Consider the following 25214-nt stretch of genomic DNA (forward strand, 5'->3'; position numbering starts at 1 on the left):
ACAGGAGGGAAGAGGGTTTTTGTGCCTGAATCCTGCTTGCAGGTTTCCTACAGGCACCTGGTTGTCAAATGTGAGAAGAGGCTGCTCGACTGGGTGGGCCATTGGCTTGACCCAGCAGGCTTTCCTTCTGTTCTGATGTCTCTCTCCCTAAGCTTTCCTTGCTTTTCCTACCTGCTGCTCCTTCAACCTTCCCGTCTTCTGTGAACCGAGAAACCGAGCGGGGAGCATGACGCAGGGCCTAGGACGCTGGACCTCCCACAATGCTCCAAATCCCACAGCTCTTGAGCTGGAAGGCTCTTCGAGAAATGCACTCTCTGACCTTTTCTTGTGAATTCTGGAATACACACACACACACACACACACACACACTTTCCCTTCTTTTTATTGACACAGAGCCTCTCTCAATCCCCACCCCCCCATCCTGCCAATCTCCCTGTGGGTGGGTGTAGCGCACAGGGAGGTGGCAGGTCAGCTGTAGGGTGTCCACAGGCCCTTGTTTGGCTTGTGGGCGATGGGTGGGGGGGGAAAGTGCAAGGGGAAGGAAAAAGTCAGATGACAAATTATCCGCCGGCGGGAAACTATGCGAGGAGCCCATTGGCAGTGCCAGGTGACTTGAGGCTCTTCACAGAGGGCTAGTGTGTGCAGCTCAGTCATTCCCAGTGATATATGGAGAGTTCCAGGTCTATTTTCCATGTTGTTAGCATCCAGTCTGCTTGGACTTGTGGCTTTCAAACACAGTTCAGATCGGTGTTGAAATGTTTTCCAGGCTTCTGCTATGTTTTTCTAAATGGGAATGATAGCCATCAGAAAGGTATATTTGTGTGTGTGTGTGTTCTTGGTTGCCATTGCAGTGGTAACACTTCCGCAGGATTTTCCATCCTTCGCTTCTTAAGGTTTGCAGTCTGACTCAGAGAAGCAGCTTAAGCCAAATGGTGGTATATATCACGTTTAGAATAAAGACTCACATAAGTTTATTTAAAAATAGGAAATATAGAATTCCATGGTGATTAAAAAGTGTACATGCAGAGTGGTAAAGAAAATACATGGAAATGGAGCAGTGAAGGCTGCATTCTCGCATGCTGGGAGTAAGTCCTGTTGAACTCAGTTGGGCATCCTTCCCATTAAAGAGGTAATGGACTGAGCTGAAGATCTTAAAAGCTGTGTTTGACAGGACAGCCAGCAACCTTTAGGGCAAACACAAAGACTTAACATTGATGAACATTAAAAGGACAACTGGGATCTGCAATCTCAAATGTGAACTGTAGAGAATCAACTTTGTCAAATGCAAACCAAGAAGCAAACAAACAAGCCCCCGCCCTCGATATATTCTTGTCCTATGCTCATGATGCTAATAACAGGGCTGTCACACGAGGCCCTACTTTCAATACTGTTTGTGCTTGAAAAAGTTTTAGGGTGGTAACCCTGCTTCACTTCCACACCCCTTAATTTCCTGCCAAAATCTCATAATTTTTAATACCACAAATGTTCCGGTGTATTTTGGTCTGGCTTTTCTTGCGATATAACCGCTTGGACAGCAATAATGTGGTAGCATAGGGGATGCATCTCAAAACAAACAAAATCAGGATAAATCCACCACTGTTATTGTGTCAAGGTCGATATCCTGCTGCAGAATACACAGCAACCATCACCACCATCATCATCCTCCATCTGGAGAGGACCTTGATTTAAAATATCAAGCTTTTGTCTTTTTTAAAAAAATATTGACTTCCTTAAAAAATAATGATGTTTAATTGCTTTTATTCTTACAGGTTAAACAACAACACAAATACAGCAAAAGGCGCACACACCCCTTAGGAACTAAATCTTTAATTCCACCATCAATTTGGGTCTTGGATTTGTGTTTTTGAGAAAATCTTGAGTTTCCAAATCCTCACCTGAAACATATTCTCTTACAAGCAACTCTTAAAACACACACACACACACACACACAGAGAGAGAGAGAGAGAGAGAGAGAGAGAGAGAGGTTTTATTACTGTTTTGAACAATTATAGTAACATACAAACAAAATATAAATAGGAGAAGTCAAAAATAGGAAAGGAGGATGTTGGTTAATGTGGCTTGACCTTAGAAATTGTTCATGTATAACAAATGCTTACCAACTGCCTATGCTTCCCTGTTGCGGATGTCAAGCTCAGTATGCAGCTATTGAGGGCTGGGGGTGGGCGGCAGCCAATAGCACAGTCCTGTACTAATAGCACAACCTGTTTGTTGTTCGAAGAAGGTGTTGAGAGGCCTCTTCTTTTGCTTGAATTCAGGCGTCTATTGGCCTATGTCTGAATCCAGCAGTTCTAAAAAGAGCACACCTGTGAATTCTTCTAATTTGTGGGTTTTTGTTTTTTTGCCAGTTTATCAAATACAATGCGCAGACACAAAGAGGAAAACAGTTGAGGGTTGATAAATAGATTAATCAGAGCAAAACTGATCAATGTTCTGACAAATCAAGTAACACCTAGCTTACTAACCATCTTAGCTGGCCTTGCCTGAACTTTGCGCAGATTCAACTGCACCACCTCGGTCCAGCTCTACTTCATCCTGAAATGTAAATCACATCTGCTCTTTGCCTCTCTGCTTTTAATCCATTGCATTCTCGTCTTTTATTTGGATACAAACTCAAGGGAGCATTGTCATGATTCTGAGGGCTAGCCTTATGTTTTCAGCATTTTAGGTTTTAGGACTTGGTACTCCAAGAGTGCCTCAGATCTCTAATCAACCTATTTCTCCTTCTCTGATATATTGACAGACTGCAGTAGGTCTCTTTAACAGTACCATTCAGACCCACCTTCTCTTGTTCACTGACAAGTCATCCCCAAAGCATGGGGAGATGATGGACAACTATCGTGAAGCAGCAGTTCTCTTCCAAGGGAAGGTAAGTCTGATGTGACTTGGGTGCAAGGTTGTTGCTTTTTTATCCTTCCAGACAGAAGCAGTAATTTATGCTTGGGCACACCCCAGTCTAAAGCGGGGTTGACCAGTGGCGGAGGAAGGGGGTGCGAGGGGTGCGGTCCACACCGGGTGTCGTCACCGGGTGGGTGACAAAATGAGTTTAAAAATTAAAAATTGGGCTCACAAAACTTTTTAGGAGTGACGTGGTGGCTTAGGCACCTGCAGGTTCCATGCTGCCTGAAATGGACTTACCTCTGCCTACTGCTTCTCCCTCAGCTGCCCTACAGCTGAGGGGGAAGTGGCGGAAAGGCTCCAAGCATCGGAGAGGCTTGTCTGGCCCCATGGGCAGCTTGCCCCGCTCCCGGCTGCAGGACACGCCCCCGCACCAGGTGCCCAAGCAGCTAGCTATGCTGCTGGGGTTGACACTAGCTGTTGGCATCAATAAGCACTTGCCAAGACTCACTCGCCAGTAGCAGCAGGCGAGCAGTGAAAAGGAGAAGGAGAAGGAACTAACTTCACACACTTTGTTCTTCCCGCCCCCCTGCTCAGGAAATCATGCCAACTGAGCCCAGGAGTGGCAGCAAGGGAATGGACAGTGGCAACAGGAGATATGGGCCACATCTATGCCATTAAAGCACTATTATACCACTTTAACAGTCTTGGCTTCTCCCAAAGCATCCTGGGGATTGTAATTTCTTAAGTGTGATGAGAGTTGTTAGGAAACCCCTATTCCCCACACAGAATTACAATTCCCAGAGTGGTTTAACAATCAATCCTTCTTCCCAGGGAACGCTGGGAATTGCAGCTCTGTGAAGGGAATAGGAACCTCTTTCTTTACAATTCTCAGTAACCTTAACAAATTGCAGTTCCCAGGGTGCTTTGGAGGAAGCCAAGTGGCATAAGAGTGCTTTTAATGTCTGGTGTGGATGTAGCCCAGGAGAACAGTCATGGAGATATGAGATTAGAATTGAAAATAACTTTGTAGAATACATGAAAACTCATTGGGGAACTTCTGGTTTAATGCTACAGTAGTAGTCACTTGCCAAAGTAGAAATGCTATGTATTTCAAAAGACTTTTGGGATCCATTTCCTTCGCTGATGGCCAGCTTCCATTTTTATTATATATCTGAGTCACAACTCTGGAAAAGAACTTGGAGTGGCCAATGGCACTGCTGCTCCTGTTCCACTGGCCACCTCCTGATGTCTCTGAATATTCCATATGCCTGAAGAACTTTCTTCAAATGGCAGCACAACTCTCCCTCGGACTTGCCAGGTGAACTGCGCTGAGGACACTGAGTCAGATTTTCAGAGCTTATAATGTCGTAGAGGTTTCTTTGTTGCTTCTGTTTAAATTACTGACCTAAACACCAGGGGCTTCAGAAACCTGTAGGTGATCTCATGTGAATTCTTTCCCCCAGCTTTTCAGTTCCAAACATCTTCTACACAAATGTTATTTTAATAGGTGAAAAGACTTCTGAGACATTCAGGATCAAAGGCTGGTGTTTGGGCAGGAGCAGGTCCAACAATCTTTGCCTAAAGTCCATGGTGCTATTATGCGGAACCCCTATTAAAGACAGAGCTTCATAACTGTCTGGTCCACATAGTCTAGCTAGAATCAAACATGGGGAACACACAGCTCTGAGTCACTCTCCCCATCCCATCCCACAAACCATGCTTTCCCATCTCTTATTATTATTTGCATACAAAATACAAAGAGGGGAAAGCTCAGAGATCGAGCAAATGCTTTGCATGCACAGGGTCTCAGATTCAGTCTCTGGCTTCTCCAGGTGGAGGTGGGGAAAATTCCTGATGGAAATTTAAATGAAGAACAGAATAGGGTGGCATGACACAGAAGCATTTATCTTTTCTAAGTGAGTAATGGTAGATGGAAATGCATGACTTTGGGATGGGAAGTGATATAGGGCCACTCTAGACTTTTTGTTTTTGCAGATGATACTATCACGAGCACAAATCATAAGAAATGACACATAAAAAGGATGTCTGGAGGAACCCCTAAGGATGGTCATTCCACACTTTTGATTGCCCAGACCCCCCTTGTCAATTGGCCTTGCCTCTCATTCCTCTGTCCCCTCTGCTAATTCAGGTTTGCTATTTTCAGTTAGAGGAGATTGCAAGGCTGGCCCATTTTGCTGCTCAAGGCAAAACAGCAACACACACACACACACCATTCCTCAAGTCAAGGTGCATAGCACCCAAAGCTGATTCTGACTACAGATGCACACAGTGGTATTCCCTTCACCGTGGTGCTTCACAGAAAGGTCTAAACCCCTCTGGCCAGACCAGAACCCCCAGTGTTACCTGCCCTCTCTGCTCTTCAGATCTGAAAAGCAGAGAGGATGTGATTTCCTCTACTTCCTGCCACTGGGTTGACTGGTGAGGTTTGAATCCCCATGTCTAGCCCAGCTCCATGATGTTACTGCTGTGTGTCTGATGGGCCACAAAACATGGTTTGGGGGGTGAGATCTGGCCCGTAGGCCAACAGTTTGCAAATATCTAGGTTACTGGAGCTCCTCTGAGCTCTCATAATCTGTGTGATAACATTCATTTGCCTGTGTGAGCATTCTAAAATATCTCTACACGTTTCCTATTGCCTCCTTGAAGATTCTATTTATCTCAGTGGACGTCCGTGCAAAGGGCAATGACAGGGTTATGTCTTATTTTCACCTGAAGAAGTCTCAGCTGCCTGCACTGGCTGCATTCCACACTCCAGATGAGGAGCAGGAGGTGCTGTCCGTGGATGAAGTCTCCCTGGAGACTGTAAGGGGTTTTTGCAATGGTTTCTTACGGAGAAAGGAATTGGTGAGTGCACAGGATGACAAGTGGGCTGACCAATCACAGCTTTCTGCTTGATTATCAACCCCACTCCCTGGAAATGTTGTTCCCACTTTCCCACTTCAATCTGATGTCTAGTTTTATACCTGACACAGCTGGTAGTGTTTCAGAGCAATGCTTTTGCACCTAAATAATAAACAGAGGACCAAACTAGATGTGACATTAAGTGTACTGTATCTTTACACTTTTTTTTTTTTTAAAAAAGCAAATATCAGACAATGGGGGGCAGAGAGGATTGATGATTATCAAGGCAGCCACTGGTGGTGATGGAGGTGTTTAACACTTTCCTGGAATGCTAAGGTCTCTTATTGGTGCCTGTGGATGATTTCCTTCCAATGTAAATAACAGCTACTAAGGGGCTATATTCATCAGGGCTACACCAGGGGAGGAAAGGGTTAAACCCACTCATCCCTACCAGGGATGTCAGCCCTCCCAGTGCCTCTTTTTAAAATCATGAAGTCTAAATGCAAAGGTGCATTTAACTCATCCTAAATAATGCAGATCATTTCTGACATAGCAGGTACTGTGTGCATCCCCATCTGTCAACATAGTTCTGAATTATTAGTGGGTCATAGCAGTGCTATTGCATCAGTGATCAAGCATAACCATCCATAGCTTCCCCTGAGCCAGTTCAGAGTCACAATACACGTCCTCTTGGGTGCTTGTGAAATCTTCTCTATCGCTTCCCTAAGAAAAAGTGTCCATGTAGAAAGCATCTCTGTGTAGCTTAGTCTATCATGGAAGTAGAATAATTTCTGCTTCTGGAAAGTTGTGCAGTCTCAAAAGATTTAGAGATCTGTGCTAAAAATAATTTCTTAAATCTGAAATTATAGGATTGGAATAAATTATGCAAATGGAACAAATGTGAACAATTACATTCAGTTTGTATGTTTTCTCCTCTGGCTACACAGCCTGATTTTTCTCCTCCCCCCCCCCCCCGTACCCTGCAATGGAAATGTTTAGTTCCGTTGTTTTATTTTTGTTTTTCCAGGATTTGGGTAGGGAGGTTTTGGATTCATGGAAAACTGGGGAATTGTGGTGGAATATACATGCAAGAGTCAGGGCACAGGGACTCCAGATGATGGGGGAAAGTTTGGGAACTGGCAAAAGCAACTCTGCCTCATTTCCTTGAAAGAGGAAACCTTAGGAATTATGGGGCCTGCTGCTGTTGTGGAGACAGAAGAGATCCACTAGGGAATGGATCTTCAGAATATCTCGGTGCCAAATTTATCTGCACATATTTTTTTCTCCTAATTCCTGTCTTGCTCTTTAATCTTGATGCGAAGCGAGTTCCCTACCTCCTTGTTCTGCTAAAAAATGAAAAAAAATCACAAGAAATATTCATTATATGTATAATATTATAGGCATATGCACTCCAGATTTCCTACAGTAACCAGCAGATAACAGGTAAATACAGCGATACAATAAAATTTTATACAATTACAGCAGAATATATATATGCAACAGACATTTCCTGCCTTCATTTTTTATTTTTTTTTATAATAATTTTTATTACATTTTTCCGAATTACAGATAAGAAAAGACAGAAAAAAAGAAAAGAAAAGAAAAAAGAACAAAAAATCACATCCATTTCAATAACTTATTTCAAATTTCCATTGGACTTCCCCACATCTCCCGCATAATGCATTCTTGATAATAAAGTCATCAGCAAATTATACCCTTATTTCGTGTATTTCTTTATATTTTCAATTGCATTTTAAGTTTAAATCTCTTATTCTCCATTTACTCTAAAAATATAACCTGATATCGTTTTAACCCATTTAAACTTTGGTTCTTTCACGAATGTTAACAATTTCATAAATAATTAAACTTCATTGCTGGGGCTAACGTTCTAAATCATACGACATCTTATGTTTCATACAACTTGTAATACTTTTGCAAATAGTCTTTGAATTTTTTCCAATCCTCCTCCATTGCCTCTTCTCCCAGGTCCCGGATTCTTGCAGTCATCTCAGCCAGTTCCATATAATTCATCAGTTGCGTCTGCCACTCCTCCAGTGTGGGCAAATCTTGGGTCTTCCAGTACTTGGCGATAAGAATTCTTGCTGCAGTTGTGGCATACATAAAAAAAGTTCTATCCTTTTTTAACACCTTCTGGCCGACAATGCCCAGAAGGAAGGCCTCTGGTTTCTTGGGGAAGGTGTACTTAAACACCTTCTTTAACTCATTGTAGATCATTTCCCAAAAGGCCTTCAATCTTGGGCACGTCCACCAGAGGTGAAAGAATGTCCCTTCAGCCTCCTTACATTTCCAACATTTATTATCAGACAAATGGTATATCTTAGCGAGTTTGACTGGGGTCATGTACCACCTGTATACCATTTTCATAATGTTTTCTTTCAAGGCGTTACATGCCGTAAACTTCATACCGGTGGTCCATAACTTTTCCCAGTCTTCTGACATGATATTGTAACCAATGTCTTGAGCCCATTTTATCATGGCTGATTTAACTGTTTCATCCTGAGTGTTCCATTTAAGCAGCAAGTTGTACATTCTCGATATTACCTTGGTCTTTGGTTCTAGCAACTCAGTCTCAAGTTTCGATTTTTCCACCTGGAATCCTATTTTTTTATCTTGCTTAAAAACCTCATTAATTTGGGCATAATGTAGCCAATTTTGCACCTTATCCTTTAATTTTTCAAAGCTCTGCAACCTCCAATTACCTCCAATGTTTTCTATTATTTCCCAATATTTCGGCCAGTATGCCTCCATATTGGATGTTTTCCGAGCTTTGGCCTCTATTGGTGAAATCCACCTCGGAGTTTTACTTTCCAATAAGTCTTTGTATTTTTTCCAGACCATAAATATTGCTTTTCTGACAATATGGTTTTTGAACATTCCGTGTGTTTTCCCCTTGTCATACCACAAATACGCATGCCAACCTAACGAATTGTTAAAGCCTTCCAGATCTAGGACATCAGTGTTTTCCAATAAAATCCAATCCTTCATCCAGCAGAAGGCCGCAGCTTCATAGTATAACCTTAAGTCCGGCAGGGCAAACCCCCCTCTCTCCTTTGCATCAGTTAATATTTTAAACTTTATTCGGGGCTTTTTGCCCTGCCAGACAAATTTAGAAATATCCTTCTGCCACTTTCCAAAACAATCCACTCTGTCCACGATCTGCAAAGCCTGAAACAAAAACAACATTTTTGGCAAAACGTTCATTTTTATAGCTGCAATTCGGCCTAACAAGGATAGTTTCAATCTTGACCAAATTTCTAGATCTTTTTTAACTTCGGACCAACATTTTTCATAATTATCTTTAAATAAATTCAAGTTCTTGGAGGACAGATTGACCCCCAGGTATTTCACTTTTTTAACAATGTTTAGTTCTGTTTCCCTCTGAAACCCCTCTGTTTCAGTAACCGTCAAGTTTTTCCCTAACACCTTAGTTTTTTGTTTATTCAACTTAAAACCCGCCACCCGGCCAAATTTCTGAATCAATTCCAAAACTCTTTTTGTACTAGATTCTGGCTCCTGTAATGTTAAAACTAAGTCATCTGCAAATGCTTTCAGTTTATATTGTTTCGCTCCGACCCGTATTCCTTGTACCTGCCGATCCTCCCTTATCATTTTCAGCAAAACCTCCAGGACTGAAATAAACAACAGAGGAGATAGGGGGCACCCCTGGCGTGTTCCTTTTTCAATATGAAGTTCCTCTGTCACCACATTGTTCACTATCAACTTAGCTTTTTGTTCAGAATAGATTGCCTCTATTCCATTCTCGAACCCCCTTCCCACTCCCATCCCTTCCAAGTTTTTCTTCATAAATTTCCAAGAAATGTTGTCAAAGGCCTTCTCCGCGTCAATAAAAATTAACACCGCTTTGGTGTTAATATTTGTTTGTAAAAGTTCCAAAATATCGATAATGTTCCTGGTGTTATCATACAAATGTCTACCTGGGAGAAAGCCTGCTTGGTCCTTATGGATTACTTCATTTAATACTTTTTTAAATCTGTTAGCCAAAACATCCGCAAATATTTTGTAATCCACATTTAGGAGTGAGATGGGGCGATAGTTCTTAAGTTGAGTCTTTTCAGTTTCCACTTTAGGTATCAATGTGATGAATGCTTCTTTCCACGTATCTGGTGCCCTCCCTCCCCCCATAATCTGGTTGCAAACCTCCATTAATGGTTGTATCAAATAGTCTTTTAAAGTCCTGTAGTATTTGGAGGTAAGTCCATCGGGGCCCGGAGATTTGCCTAGTTGCATATTCTGAATGGCATCCTCGATTTCCTGTTGTGTTATTTTACGATTCAAGATTGATCTCTTCTCTTGAGATAATTTTGGTAGGCCATTATCTTTCAAAAATTGTTCTATCTCAGTTGCTTCCTCGGGTTCTTGTGTGTACAATTTTTTAAAATATTTCTGGAAGCACTTTCTAATTTCTCCCGGTTTCTGAAAGTTTTTTCCTTCAACTTCTAAGTTGGTGACATAGTTTAATTTTTGTCTCTTTTTCAACTGCCAAGCGAGCAGTTTCCCACATTTGTTCGCAGATTCAAAAGATCTTTGTTTCATTTGTTTGATTTTCCATTCCACTTCTTGGTTAATCAATTTCGCATATTGTGACTGGTGAAATTTGATTTCTCTTAAAGTCTCTTTTGATTTTGGATTCACTCTTAATTTTTTCTCTCCATCACTTATCTTCTCCAATATCTTATCTTTTTTACTATTCCAAAGTTTTTTCTTGATTGTATTCTGTTGTATCAGAAACCCTCTCATAACAGCTTTGCTTGCGTCCCAGATAATTCTTTTTTCCACCGAGGTATTCAAGTTGATTTCAAAATAGTCCTTTAAAGTTTTTTGGGCCTTCTTTACGATCTCTTGATCTCTTAACAGGTTGTCATTCATTTTCCATCTGAAGGAGTCGGCAGTGGTAAATCTCATTTCCATTTTCAAAGCGTTATGGTCGGAGCAAGTCTTTGGGCAGATTTCTATTTTTGTAGTCTTAGGTGCCAGCCCTCTAGTTGCCCAGATTTGGTCGATTCTTGTCCATGACAGGTGGGCCTCAGAAAAAAAGGTTCCTTCTTTACCTAGGGGGTTTCTCGTCCTCCATAAATCAATTAGGTCCATATTGTCAGTTAGTTCAAAGAAAGTTTTTGGTAGTCTTCCATCTTTAGTCAAATTCTGATTCTGTGACTTATCCATCAAAGTAGAGACAACCCCATTCATATCTCCCATCATAATGATGTTGGAGTAGTCCAGATAGTCCAGTAATGTCTCATGCAGCTTCTTATAAAATTCTGATTTCCCCTCGTTTGGTGCATAGATTCCTAATATCAAAACTTTTTCTCCTTGGGTTAGAATTTCAATAGCCAGGATTCTTCCTTGTTCATCTTTGAACAAAAATTTTGGTGATAGATTCTCTTTAGCGTAAATCACCACGCCTCTCTTCTTAACTCGATCTGATGAAATAAATTCTTGGCCTAATCTTTTATTTGTTAACACCTTCCTGTGTAACCTGGTCACATGAGTTTCTTGCAAACAAATTATGTCCAAATTCTCTTTCTTTAATATATGGAAAATCCTTTTGCGTTTTTCTGGGGAATTCGCGCCATTAATGTTCCAACTATAAAGCTGCAGAGACATCCTGTATCAATCTGTTGTTACTCTTGTTGGGTGTCTTCTTTTTTGTCCAAATCCGAGGGTGGTGGCTCTTTTCCTAGCTCTGGTGGTGGCCAAATAGCTACCGCTCCTTTCTGCAAGTCTTCTCCGTAGTCGTGTAGGAACTTCTGGCTATCCTCTTTCGTTTTGATTTTTATCTTCTTTCCTTTGTATTTGAACGAAAGGCCTTGTGGAAACTCCCACCTGTAAGGTATTCCGTTGCCTCTCAAAAGTCCAGTTAGGTCAGTGTAGTTAGATCTTAGATCCAGTAGTTGTTTAGGTATGTCCTTGTAGATTTGTGCTCTTCTGTCCTGGATCTCAAGTGCTTTATTAAAATGTAGGTCAAGTAGCTTGTCTCTCTCCTGCTTAGTCCTTAAGATAATCAAACAATCTCTAGGTCTGTCCTTCCCAGCAGCCCTTCCCAATCTAAATGCAGTTGTTATTTTAAAGTCTGTATCTTCGTTTATACCCCAGAATTTAGAGAATTCTTCCGTCAAAAAGCCAATCAAGTCCTCTTTCTCAATCTCTGGGATAGAGCGTAATCTCAAATTATTTTCCCTGTTTCGCAGTTCCACCAAAGACAGATAGGCCTGCTGGTCAGTGATATGTTTATGGAGTGGCCTTACCTCTCCTTTCAATTCCTCCACTTCTTTAGTTACTGCTTCTACTTTCTCATTCGCAGCCTCGGCTAATTTTCGATTTTCAGATACAACGTCCTTTAGGTTTCCAATATCTTGTGAATGCTTAGCCACCTGTTCAGAAAGTTTGTTAATTGAAGATGTGGCTAAGTCAATTTTTGCAGTTTGATCATCCACTTTTTTGTTCAAAATTGCAAATTGTTGTAGCATTTCCTCTAGAAGAATGTTGGATCCCCCAGCTGCCATATCTTCACCTGTTAATTGTTCTGATTCTTCAGCTGGGGTTGTTGGTAATGGTACAGCCTGTAGTACCGCAGGGACTGAAGATCTACGGCCCTGGGAAACCAAAGTTGTTTGTACCAATTTGCCTTTCCCTGCTTTCGACGCAGCTCTTGTTTTTGGTTTACCACTCATTCCACACTCATTCCACACCTGTCTTTGGATTCAAGGTCAAACTGTCAAAAGTTCCATGGGAAAGACAGGCCTCAGAGTGAGTCACCAGACCACAGAGAGACAAAACAAAGTCAGTTCTCAGGAAATTGTAAATCCCAGACTCCACTAGAGGGAGTATTGTTCAGTTCATGAAAGAAGAAACAAAGTTTCAGTCGCCATTAAAGTTCCTGCAATTAGTTAAATTAATGAATGTCTTTAGAGAAGAACTTTTCCTTCTTGCAGAGCCCTCTCAATTTTGCCACAATAGTTTCTTAAAAGGTGCAAAATACAGTTACTTAACTATATCCACCGGTAGTGCCTCTAAGTATCTGTTTCAACTTTGTAAGTGTATCCGCAACACAACTTTTTGCCCGCTGCAAGTCCGGGACTAGGGATTTTCCAGTCTTTAAAGTTTTGGAAATTTTAGCGGAGAAGAAACCCCAAGTAGAATAGACACAGTCACAGAAAAATAAAGATAACTTGCCTTTCTCTTCAGTTTCCGAACTTCTCCAGACGTATGCTGTCTCTCATTTAAGAACCCTTTTGTACTGCTTCCAGCTTGTCCGTTTCTTTGCCTTTGATCATTAAGCACCTCCGGGAGACGGACTTCCTTTTTCTCGTCTCCCGCTTTCAGCCGAATTCACAAATTTATAATCCAATCTCAAATAAATCCTACTCACGAGTAGTTACTTTGTAATCCAATGTAAAGGAAGAAAGGTCGGCGCTCATCGGTAACAGCCGCGCGGCTTCACTCCCGCAGAAAGAGCGATGAATCCACAGCACCGCTTCCCCTCCGCGCTTCCGGAGCCCCTTACGGGGTCCCTTCTTCGTTTTGGGGGTCGCTCTCGGTGCCCGCCGGATCCCACGGCCACGAGCTCGCTCTGCTCGTGGTTTAACTTAATGGGTCGTCGCTTCGCCGTAGCGAACAACCCTTTTCTGCGGAGCCCCTCTTTGCTGCGCAAAGAGGACCGCCATTACACGTTTCGCGCCGCCTCCGGAAGTCTCCTGCCTTCATTTTTTAAAAGATATTTATTAAAAGTTTTTAAGATATAACAAGAAAAAAGAAAAATAAACATACAAAATAAAAAACAGTTAAAAACACACATTAATTTTCAATAACATAACTTCCATACACTTATTTCATCGGACCTCCTCATACCTCCCTTCTTTGTATTCCAGTTCGATTTGTTAGTTCAGCAAATCCTTACCATTAAACTTTTACCCATTTGTAAAACCTATTTTTTTTTTCATATCTCTTAAAGCATTACAGCTGGAAACCGCTTAGTTTCTATCCAACATCCTTCTAACATTCATTAATTTTACAATGTTTCTGTAAGTAGTCTTTGAATTTCTTCCAGTCTTCTTTCACCGACTCTTCTCCCTGGTCTCGGATTCTGCCAGTCATTTCTGCCAATTCCATGTAGTCTATCACCTTCATCTGCCATTCTTCCAGGGTGGGTAGACAGAGATTTCCTGCCTTCAGAGATCTTGTATGAGTGATGGTAGGAAAAATGGTGTAAGAGATTAGCCCCCATATTAATGTGGCTCACTTGGTAGAGCATGACACTCTTGATCTCGGGCTTGTGGGTTGGAGCCCCATGTTGGGCAAATGATTCCTGCATTGCAGGGGCTTGGACTAGATGGCTCTCAGGGTAACTCTACAATTCTATGGTTCTATGCACAGCGAGAGACACCAAGTGCTCTTTCAGGATCTCAAGTGTCTCCACTCCCAGTTCATCTTTCCACTAAAAATCATTATGTTGACGTGGTTCCTTTTGTTCTGCTTTATTTCAGAAAGAAAACTCTAAGCCAGAGGATAAGATCTTCAAAGAGGAACTCTGACTCTGTTCCAACAGCCTCCAGCCACAACCTAATTCCTGCTGTAGTTCTGCGCATACTCTTGTCCTGGGGGGTTGGGGGGATAATCAGCAGCAACCAACAGTCACACAACAGAAATGTTCCAGACCATGTCAGCCGAGTCCAATACTTCCTTGATCCTCCCATAAATGCTCACATTGGGCAGACCCACACTATACCTCTGACTTTCACCAGAGATATATGGGAACTGTAGGGTTATTTGGGGGAAGTCATGTGCTTTACATGTGCATTGAATATGCTTTAAAGGTATAATCTGGGTCTGCCCATTGCCTTTCCTACTTTACCAGCTCCACCTTTTCACTTTTGTTCTTTGGTAATTCAAGCTCTGCCCTGTTTTGCAAACAATGAGATTAAGGGCTGCTGGGATCTGCTAGCTTTGGACAGGCTGCCAGGTAGTTGGCTCTTGACATTGCAATGCCACGTTAGTGGTGGGTTTATTCTATTTTAGTTTGTTCTGCAATGCTTTCCCTACGCTGCCACATTATTGCTATCTGGAGGGGTTATAGTGCAACAAAAGTGGAACAAAAATAAAAAGAACATTTGTGGTATAATAAATATGGGATTCCAACAGGAGATTACAGGATATGCACAGACTGGGAATAAAGCAACGTGACCAAACTTTTGCAGATACAAACAGTAGTGATAGCTCATGTGTGAGCTCCCCATTAACATCATGAGCACATATAATCATGAGTGTGCAATACAAGGGTGTCTGAAGAGTCCCACCTGGGAAATTGTTGCATCAAAACTGGTGTGTGTGTGTGTGTGTGTGTGTGTGTGTCAAGAAAGACCCATGATTAAGGCATGAGACAGCTCCTCTCCAGGATCTTGTAATAGCCACTTGAAGGAAAATCTTACAGCAGTACAGCTTTAAGGCCTAAACCTGGATGTATTTAATTAGTTGGTTGTTTCTTTAAAGCACTCTTTAGCTGAAGTGCATCCTGGAGCAGCTTTATAAAGATTCCCAAAGAAAACAGGATAGGGAAAAAGCAAGCTCAGCCTCCAGGTCTTGAAAGTTATGGTTCTTATAACAACCAGCTGGCATAGAAACAGTTCAGAAAGCCGGATGGGATGGCAGCTGTTAGGTGAGAGTTGCATTAAGTCTTGTTTCCCACCCCACTCTCCAAGCAGTGTGGAAATCTAGGGGGTTCAGGGCTCGGTTTCCTTGGAAAGAGGGACAGCAGAGACTGTAGTGTCTTTATGATATATGGTTTATTTACACATATATCTAACCTGAGCCTACGATGCAGATCAAAGCATTAACACTCCAAGGGGCTCTTGTTTCTCCCATAGTCACAGCCTTGGATTCAAGCAGAAATCAAGCAGAAATCAATCTCTGGTTTCTGCCAGCAGCCTCCTTCTCACACAAGTGGCTTTTGTCTTTCTCACTACCAGCAAGGTGAGGAAGAAGGGCCCATCCATTTGCCCTCTGACACAGAGAAACTTTGCTTGTCATACTAAGGACTGTACAGTACTCACGTAAATAGTAATGAGAATCCTTGGCTAATTCAACAATGGAATCCTACATTAGATTTTAGCCCTTGCTGGACCTAGGATTCCAAGATCACAAGGGATTCTGGCATCATGCAGGCTGACCGCCCCCCCCCCCCCCCGCCCAAACCTCACAACAGTATTATGGGGAACAAAAAGCATTGCTTGGTCCAATTCAATACTTAAGATTTTGTTTTTCTTCAGCAAGGGTGTATAAAATGCATCTTGTCAGAGTCTCTAGCGAAAAGGTAGTCTGCAAGGGGCTCACTTTACAACAGAATTGTAAAAATGTAGTTGGCGGGGGGGGAGTTTATAGCTGACTGGCTTTTAACTGAAGTGCTTGCTGAGTCAGACTGGGGTGGGAGAGTGGGGAGGAGGAAGGCTGCTACAGATGAAGAGCATTGCTGCATCCAAGATGTGGCAGAGAGCTATCCCGCTTCGCTCTTGGCATACCCTTTCTAACCCTGACAGATTGCTGCTGCCATGTGAACAGTTGCCACGTTGTCTCTCAGGAAGGCATTTGACTTGAGGGGAACTGCTAAGTACTGCAGAGCAGAGAAACCACAGAACACCCCCTGTCCCCAAGGGCAAATCTAGGAGTAAAAGGCCACTCTTGTTCTCCTAATCCCTGCTCAGCCGCCTCCATCTCTGAAAGTGGAGTTACCAGCAGCAATGTGCGGTGGCGGAGGCAGCAGCAGCAGCAGCAGGACACAACAGCCAAGGGAATGAGATGGACTTGCATGGCCCACAGCGCTGAGTCAAAGGATCTCTATCCTCTAAAACAGCCTCTTGTTGCAACTTACAAGGCCACTTGCAAGTTCTTGGGTGCCTCCGTTTGTCCCTTGCTAATTCATCTCATCTCAGGATTTCATTTCCACTCTGAATTGCACTGAGTCAACACCAGAGCTGCAAAGCTGAACAGCCCTACTATGGGATCTTGGCACAACGGCGTGAGTGGAATTGGCATGCGGTTAAAGCTCTGGGTTCTACTGTGCTGGGAACTGGCAGTGCAAAAACACACACACGCAAATCACCAACTTGTAAACAACAACAACACCCAGGAACGTATTGCAGGCACGCCTACAGACACAAAACCCCACATCTGCTTTCCTACTGCCTAGAATGGATAGAGAGATCATTGCTGCACAGAAGTGACTGGTTAGGAACCACTTCTTCACAGAGCACATACAGTAGTTGAACTGGATTTTGGTAGTACAGCAAGCAGCAAAGGCAGCCAACTTGGATTTCTTTAAGAAGGAATAAGAAAAGTTCATGGCAGATAAGATATGCACCTTCTGCAATGTCAATGACAGTTGCTGGGACTCCTGGGGGCGGGGAAGAGGGCTGCTGCATTCATGTCATGCATGCAGGCTTCTCAAGGATCTGGTTGGCCACTGTGAGAATAGGATGCTAGACCAGATGGGCCTTTGGGATGATCTATCTGGGCTCTTCTTGGGTTAAGTTCTCCATTGGTCCTGCCTCCACTGAACATGGTCAACACAAACTCTCAACTCAACCTTACTGATCTGTATTGCCTAATGAATCTGATCTCATCATTTCAGTTTGACCTTCACATCCATAGAACCTCATGTCATCATCACCACTCCTATTTATCTGAACTTATAATTATCCAGACATTTTGAATATTCCCCAGTTGAAAGGAACATTTCCATCATCCCACCTGCAAAGAGAAAATTTGTCAAAACCAGTGCCGTACCTTTATCAGTCCTATTGGCAAAATCCATACATTTCTATTTGTCCTGTACTGTTTCCACTGACTGCTGGGTGTCCAAAGATCCTCAGAGCAGGAGGATGTTCATATCATATGGCCAAGTGTCACAAGAAATTTCCCACAATCTCAGCACATGGTGAAATGTAATGGTTTCATAGGCAAATCTCTTTTTGGGAAATTAGGCTTCAGAACATATTTACTTCGTAGGAGGGCCTTGCCTTAAATACTTAAGTGTCACACACTTGTAATTCTTTTATACCAAGGCTAGGAAATCTTTTACCTTCCAAAAGTTGTTTGGATCCAAATCCCATTGGTTCCAGCCAGTGTCCTGTCTCTCCCCCTTAAACTCAGAACTTGAACTGTTGTCACGTCTGGAGGTTTTGAAAGTTCTATTGATGAATTCAGTACAGCATTCCACCATGGGTCTACAGGTTATACACAGGTAAGGCATGACAGAGTACTATGATACATGACTAGGTGAAACTAAGCTATTGATCCAACACTTGACATGTTCCCTCTGAGAGCGGGGTGTGCACAGCTATTCACACAGGCAGGACATGCAAGGTTTGCTTGAACCAGTACTGTTCCCGTGCTTCTTTGGAGACAAAGGTGGAAGTGACATAGCTGGCTCCCTGTCAGACGTATTCCTGGGTGTCTTCCTTGAGGGGATGAGGTGCATAGGGTGTCCAGTACCATAGAGGCAGGCTGTTCTTCTGCTAGGCCACTAGACCCTTCCCCTGAATCCAGATACCCACCTCCCACCTCCCAATTTACTAGGACCATCCCTGGGTCAATCTCCTGTGCAGTCCTAAGTGCTCATCCCTCAACTTGCTAGGATCTTCCCTTGGGTCAGCCTCCTCCAATTCCCTGCATTCTTCCTCAACCTCATCTGACTACCCTTTCTGCAATGTCTCCACGGGTCTCATGACATCCAGTAGTGGACAGTGGAGTGGGGTAGAGGTACTTTCCTGACCTCCTGGCAGGTGAATGGCTGCTGCTTAAAGGGAAGGGCAAGGTGTCAGGGAGGGTGGTGCAGTGCATACGAGCTAATAGGAGTGTTGCAGTGGCACTGCTGGTGCTCTTGCACCAAACCACCTTGATCCTCACCCTCCTCCTGGTAAGCAGCAGCGACTCATCTGCTGGGAGGTCAAACAAGTGTCTCCACCCCACCACTACTCCATCCACTGCTGGTCCCAGTCAGCGTGGCCAGTCATCAGGGATGATGAATTCAACAGCCTCTGGAGAGCCACAGGTTCCATGTCCCCATTTCATGCAAATAACAAAAGCCAAAGGCACTGTATAACTTTTATAACACATGCACAGAGTATGGGAAACAAGCAAGATGAATTGGAGCTTTTAATACAGGATGGCAAATTCGGTAGGCATTACCGAAACCTGGTGGGATGAGACCCATGATGGGAATGTAGGAATTGAGGGGTATAACATGTTCAAAGGGAATAGGCCACAAGGATGTTTTCATGGATAGTTGAGATTTCTGCATTGCAGGGGGTTTGGTTAGATGACCCTCGGGGTCCCTTCAAACACTATATAGTTCTATGAGTCTATGAAGAGCTGGATAACTACAAAATAAGGAGCAGAACAGCTATATTGATTTGCCTCTCAGATTGTAGCAATGTGAATCATTTTTAGTCAAATAAGCCAGAGGAAAAACAAAACAGGATGTACAGGGACCTTGTGGTTATGCTAACGTGTTCATGAGGAGATGTTTCCTCAATGCCTGTCCCACGAGTGTACATAGATAATTATAGAGACAACTTTTTAAAGAGGCTTGTTATGTACATTGGTAAACTTTAATTCCTTTTCTCTCTTGTCTAGAAGACCACATTCGAAACAACAAGCCCTTAAACCACTGTGTGGCCAAGAAGCCATCCTCTATCCTCCCACAGCTGGCCACAGCCAGAGTGCTAAAATATAGAAAGTTGCTGTCAGATGTCCTCACAAGACCCTCCACTTAGTGGAGTAGTTGTCAAGTGTGGGGGCAGAAGATTTCCTCAAAAGGCTCAAGTCAGCACTTTTGAGAACATTTGGGACCAACATGTGTAAGCACTATGATGGTGTTGCTGCAGATATTTAATGGAGAACATATTTATTAGACCAGTTGAAACCAGCTGATGATCTGTCCCATCCCAGGATGCTGTCTGGTATGAACTGGTATGAACCACTAGCTAGTGTGAACAAAACCTTTGCCATGAGTTATTGCAAGAAAAATTGACCGCAGCTGCTCCACTCTAGTTTTGTTGCAAGTCAATGTCATAGACTAGTGAAGCAGCTGTACAGATGTTCCCCATCCCAAGGAGTGCTTCTGTTTAAAGAACATGTAAAGCCAACATGCATTTCTATCCACAATTGTGGCTTATAGAACATACTTTTAACTGTTGTGTTATTTCATTATGCTTTTATTTTAGTTTGATTTTAACACTGGTTTTTATTGACATTTTAAATGTATATTTTATATTCTTGGTAAACTACTTCGATATTTTATTTACAGTTAAGCAGTATAAAATTCAGTTAAATAAAATAAAATAAAATAAAATAAAATAAAATAAAATAAAATACTATGCTTTCTCTAACAGCTCATAATGTGGGGTCACTGCAAAATTGCAGTTCTTTCTGCATTGCAATTATGAGAGTTGTTGATGACTATTGGGTAGTGTCTGTTATGTCATACACAAGTCCTTCTCCTCCAAAGCCCACACATTCAGAAAAGGAGAACTGAAACGGATTACTCTCAAGGCAAAGTTTGGAGAAGCCCCATGCCAGTCTTCCTACTGCCCCACACAGCCTTGAGATTTTAGTTGGAATATCCTTTGGGACTTTGCTTGGATGATAATACTTATTCCTGTGCAAGTCCCTGCTTTCTACGCCCAGTGCTCTTAACCTCTGGTACACTAGATGTGTAGTATTCAGCCTTTTGAATATTGAGTTATCTTATTTTGGTGTGATATTGCAGAAGACACCTGTAGGAGTATGACAATCAGATGAGACAATTTGCTTCTACGACTCTCCGTTCCCTGAGATTTCCTTCTTGTCTTGATGGAACCAAAATATGGCACGATAGATACTCTGTGGGTGGCTCTTGTGGCTGTTACGGAGGGCAGTCTGGTACGTTTTGGTGGTTCTTGGGAATTAATGAGCCAAGACAAGGATTTGGAATTAGAACCAAACCTCTACGTCTACCTCCACCGACCGCAAGGCTGAGTCACTTGCCACATAACTAGTTTTTCCAATACCACTAACAACCTCCTTATGAAGCAGAAGAGGTAGTGGCTGTCTCAACAGCCAAAATGCCCACTGAAAGGTGTGTATTGTTGCATGGAGGTAGGCTGCATGACTATGGCAAGGACACAGACATAATGCCACCCTAATTTCAATGATCATGGGTAGTGTAAGACAGAGCCAAGGGAAGTGATAAGTTACCATGGAGATGAAGGCATCTCTGCCTTGTTGAACAATTAAGAACCTGCTGTGCCCACTGACCTTTGTGTGATGCTGTTTAATGCTGCATCACTACATAATAAGACCACACCCACCCATAATTTGATCTACTGAGACCTGGGTGGGTATGTTTCGAGGAGTTGATCTGATCCAACTGTGCCCACCTGGACACTTGGTGCAGCATCACCACAGGAGTTGCTGTGCTCCATAGATCTTCCATAACCAGGAAACACCTCTGTCGGAACTGGCTGTGAGAGCCTACACACAGTATTGGGCCAAGGAGACACTAAACAATGGCTGTTGTCGGTATACCATCCACCCTCTGCCCATAGCTCATACAAACCTTGAGCAAAAACTTGGCTGTAAAACCTACACATGAGCAGGAATGAGTGTCTTCTAGGTTCCAGCTCAGGGAGGGCAGTTATCTGAGGAGGCTCCAATTTAGATCTCAGTTGTGTAGAGTTCTAAATCACATGGGGAGCCTCTGTGAGTACAGGTGGACACTTGCCCCCATCTTCTCCTGTAGGTTTACACCTGAGCAGAATGTGTACATTGGGCTACTATAGAAGGAGATTCTATAATCCAAGGGTGTATGAACACATGGTAATTAGCTTCAAATGGACCACACCTGATTGAATCAAATGTAGCACACCAACTCAAATAGGTGATTTAACTTGTGTTGCAGACATGACCTAAGAGCTATTCAGCTTTGCGTCAAATAGGTTATTTAAGAGATATGTAATGACTTATTTGAAATCCCATGGAAAGACAAGAGGAAGCTTCTCCTAAGCACCAGCTCACTGTCCATCAGCAGATCCTTGTTCCCTACCAAAATATACAAATAAAAGGTTCAGCTGCATAGCAATTATTTCCAAGGCGGGGCAATGACATATTTTCAGGAGAGGGAATATTGGCTTGTGTTTGAGACACTTTGGTTAAATACCACAGCCTCATCATCCCACACAGCTCCTCTTTCACTGCATTTCACTCCAATGGGAACATTGTTTGGGATGCAATTGTTAATGTTTTCTTGGGATCCCAGAGGTTTCCAACACAGGACTTTGTCATGAGCTCTTCCCATCTTCAATGTCTTTCCTGAGCTCCTGGAAATATCAAGGTCTTATGATGGTTTCCCAGCCCTTTTCTCATCCACGGAAAATATCCCACACTGATGAAGAGATTAAAAAGCCACAGAAAAACTTGCAAGAGGAACATGTTAGTATTGATTCTATTTAGTATTGATTCTATTTAATGCTGCCTTTCTTCCATGATGGAATATAAGGCAGAATAAATACATGAAGTTTCCAGGCTGCCTCCCATCCAGGTCATTACTTAGACCTGTTTCTCATTAGTAAGGTCAATGGATGCGGGTCCACGGGGCTCATGGGGGGCTGCCCCATCCACCTCAGTCTGGCCTCAACCAGACTGTTTTTGCCTGGTTGGGATGTGTTATCAAAGAACTTTTGCTTGCCTTGATAGAGGATAGCAAGGCATGTGAGAACGTTCATAGAAATGTGCCTGTTTTAAAATGGTAATATTCACATTTGTTACTCCGCCCACTTTTTGCCCTGGCCCCACCCCCATTGGCATTTGGCCCTCAGAAAGTTACCAAGAAGAAAATGTGGCCCTCAGGCAGGACAAGGTTTCCCAGCTCTGTTTAAGGCAGTGGGTTAAGATGCTCCTTTCTCTGCAGGCTTTCAGAGGAAATTATTTGACCCGATTAGACAAATTGATTCTATTCAGCTGCTGCTACTAAGCATCACTGTTGGATGATTTGTTATGATGGGTTTGGTCCTTTGTGAGAATTGTGTTTATGTTATGGATTTTATATTTTCCTCAGATCTCTCTTGCCTACCTTCAAATTGTCACAATGTCATGCTTCATGCTCATGCCAGAGCATTGTGGGTAACAGATGTGCCAGCACTGTAAATAATCCCAGTGAGATTACCATTCCAGATTGTGAAGCTGAAAGGGGAGACAACTGGATGGGAGGAGACCTGCTGGAGGCAACCTGCCACAGCTCCAAGCGATGGGCAGGTGACTATTCAGAGCCAAGGTTGGAGGATACAGGAAACAGAGATTTCCAGTCCTGTTAGTCCTTGCCTTGGGGCCAAAGCCAAGCTAGACTTAGCAACAACAGATGACACATTTGTTTAAACTTGTCTGTCTGGATCTTGCAGGTGGAATCAAAAGGGGCACTCAGAAAGGTACCTCACAGCTGACCACCCCATATTTTGTTCCCCCTCCAAGTGCTTTTTTTCTTCCGTCCAGCTTTAATATCTTCAGCCAAGCTTCATTACATATCTTTAGGTGCCAAGTGAAAATGTTTCTCTGTAACCAGGCCTTTGGCAGATTGAACATTTACTGGCCTTTTAAATGTGCTTGTGGGAAAGTATTGGTTTGTTTTTCGTTTTATTATGTATTTTGTGTCCTCATTTTGTATTTTTATGTCATGAACCGCCATGTAATCTTCAGATGAAGGGCGGTGCGCAAATTTAATACATAATAAATAATTAAATAAATAATATAATGGTGTAGTCGGAATACTGGTTCATCTAAACCAGTGCTGTTGACACTGACTCCAGTCTTATCTGGAGATGTGAGGGACTGAATCTTGGACACATGAAGCAAGTGCTTTGTCACAGAGCTCTGGCCTTTCCCCACAGCTGAGATGTTCTCAGGTGGCAGAAAAGCTGTGATTGGGACAGACCCAGGTTTAAATAAAGGGGCCTGGCACTATCCTGCCCAGTTAGTTATTATGAGTTGTAGTCAATGTTTGCCATAGTCTCAGAGCAGATCCATTAAAATGAATGGACATGACCAACTTGGGACTATTAAATTAAATGAGTCTACTCTGAGGAGGAGCACAAGGATGAAAAGGCATGTCTAATTTTCTGCAAAAACAAGCAAACAAAAAAACACACCACACAATAGGATGCGGGGAGGGAGAATATGGTGATTCATATTAGTCACAAAAGAAACAGCAAGAAGATAGGCAAATCACAGAAAACACAACCCAAGACTTCCTACTTGGAGGGGGTCAAGCTACACATTAGGTTAATGTGGAGTTTCTCCCCTGAATTTTCTTTGTAATTTTTTGTTGGAGAGAGAGGTTTGGAAGTAGATTTTTGTAGTAGAGTTAGCACAATGGTGTTTGCTCCAAGCACATTTAAACTAGGTTCGATATACATATACTGTATCCTCATTCACTTTAAAAAAAAAACAAAAACATTCCCCCGGAAGAAACTACAATGCCTGGAGATGATTTTTTGGGTCTGTAAAAAATCCTTGGGAGTTACTTTCCCCAACAATTTAAACTGATACTAGAACAAGCTTGTGCATCATGTCTGAATACTCTGCTTATGCTCTGTTGCTACTTAATGTACATACCACAGCAGATCCCACTAAATCCATTTCCCAATGATGTTTCCTGAGCCCAAGAGAGAAAAGCACCCTCAGCCCTCTGAGTACAGAACACTGAATTAGTTGAGCTTAGTCATATATCCTGGAGGCTCTGTGTTTTGAAACCTTATCCTGCCCTAAAATATGTGGGTGGTGCGTGCTGTTTAATATAAACCATGTTTAGTCTCATTCCTCCCCTGCTTTAACAAATCAGACCGTCCAAACCCCCAAACTGAGAAAGAGACAGCTTCTATTTTGGGAGGGGAATATGTGCCAAGTCTCAGCCCATGTTTTATTTTTTGTTTAATAAATTAACTCTGTCTCAGAGAATTTGTCTGTGGCTGAAAAACAAGGTCCAGACCGTATCATGTTACTGTGGCTGTGAAGTGGTGTGCATGTATGGGGGAGTGAACTTTATTTCAAGGTAAACACTCTCCAACCTTGCCATCCTTTCTTCGCAAAATCTGTGAAGAGCCTTGGCTTCATAAACATCACTAACATAGGTTCCTGGTCCGTAAATCACCCACCCACTGGGTTGTCAATACAGCAGTGTAAACAAGTTCTGTGCTTGCATCACTTTTGCATCTGACTATGTACTTTTATGGCGGCTGACACTGGCCTAATCTGACTTAACGTAGGAGAGCCGAGATTAGACTGTGTGTGTGTGAAGTTGTTTGAAGGTGGCCTTGTTTTAATTGGCTGGGGGGGTATTTAATATTCCCCCTTTCACTGCTTTACCAGGGGCATACCTAGGGGCTGTCAAAACTGGTCCCCACCGAGGTGATGCTCAAAATCCCCCCAGA

General features: G+C 42.7%; 1 protein-coding gene and 1 long non-coding RNA gene across 5 annotated transcripts in view; one reads left to right on the forward strand and one right to left on the reverse strand.

Annotated features, from left to right (window-relative positions):
- ERP27 (endoplasmic reticulum protein 27) overlaps positions 1-14885 on the forward strand; it is a 28438-nt gene extending 13553 nt beyond the window's left edge. For both annotated transcript variants that reach the window (XM_082241334.1, XM_082241335.1), the window contains 3 exons: positions 2762-2887; positions 5527-5724; positions 14247-14885. In XM_082241334.1, coding sequence (XP_082097460.1) covers positions 2762-2887; positions 5527-5724; positions 14247-14294 — 372 coding nt within the window. In that variant the 3' untranslated portion in view covers positions 14295-14885. The remainder of the gene's footprint in view (positions 1-2761; positions 2888-5526; positions 5725-14246) is intronic.
- LOC309542511 lies at positions 359-21570 on the reverse strand. Of its 3 annotated transcripts, XR_014224271.1 has the most exons (5): positions 21353-21570; positions 17834-17978; positions 6900-7067; positions 2118-2309; positions 359-1184 (listed from the first exon to the last, which is right to left on the reverse strand). It is a non-coding gene; the product is annotated as an uncharacterized lncRNA (long non-coding RNA). The 3 variants fall into 3 exon arrangements; XR_014224272.1 differs by lacking the exons at positions 359-1184; positions 2118-2309 and having other exon boundaries at positions 6716-7067; positions 17834-17924; positions 21353-21562; XR_014224273.1 differs by lacking the exons at positions 359-1184; positions 2118-2309 and having other exon boundaries at positions 6716-7067; positions 21353-21562.
- Positions 21571-25214: the final 3644 nt, after the last annotated feature.

The sequence above is a fragment of the Podarcis vaucheri genome, assembly GCF_965113315.1.
Source record: "Podarcis vaucheri genome assembly, chromosome: 10".
Taxonomy (NCBI): Eukaryota; Metazoa; Chordata; class Lepidosauria; order Squamata; family Lacertidae; genus Podarcis; species Podarcis vaucheri.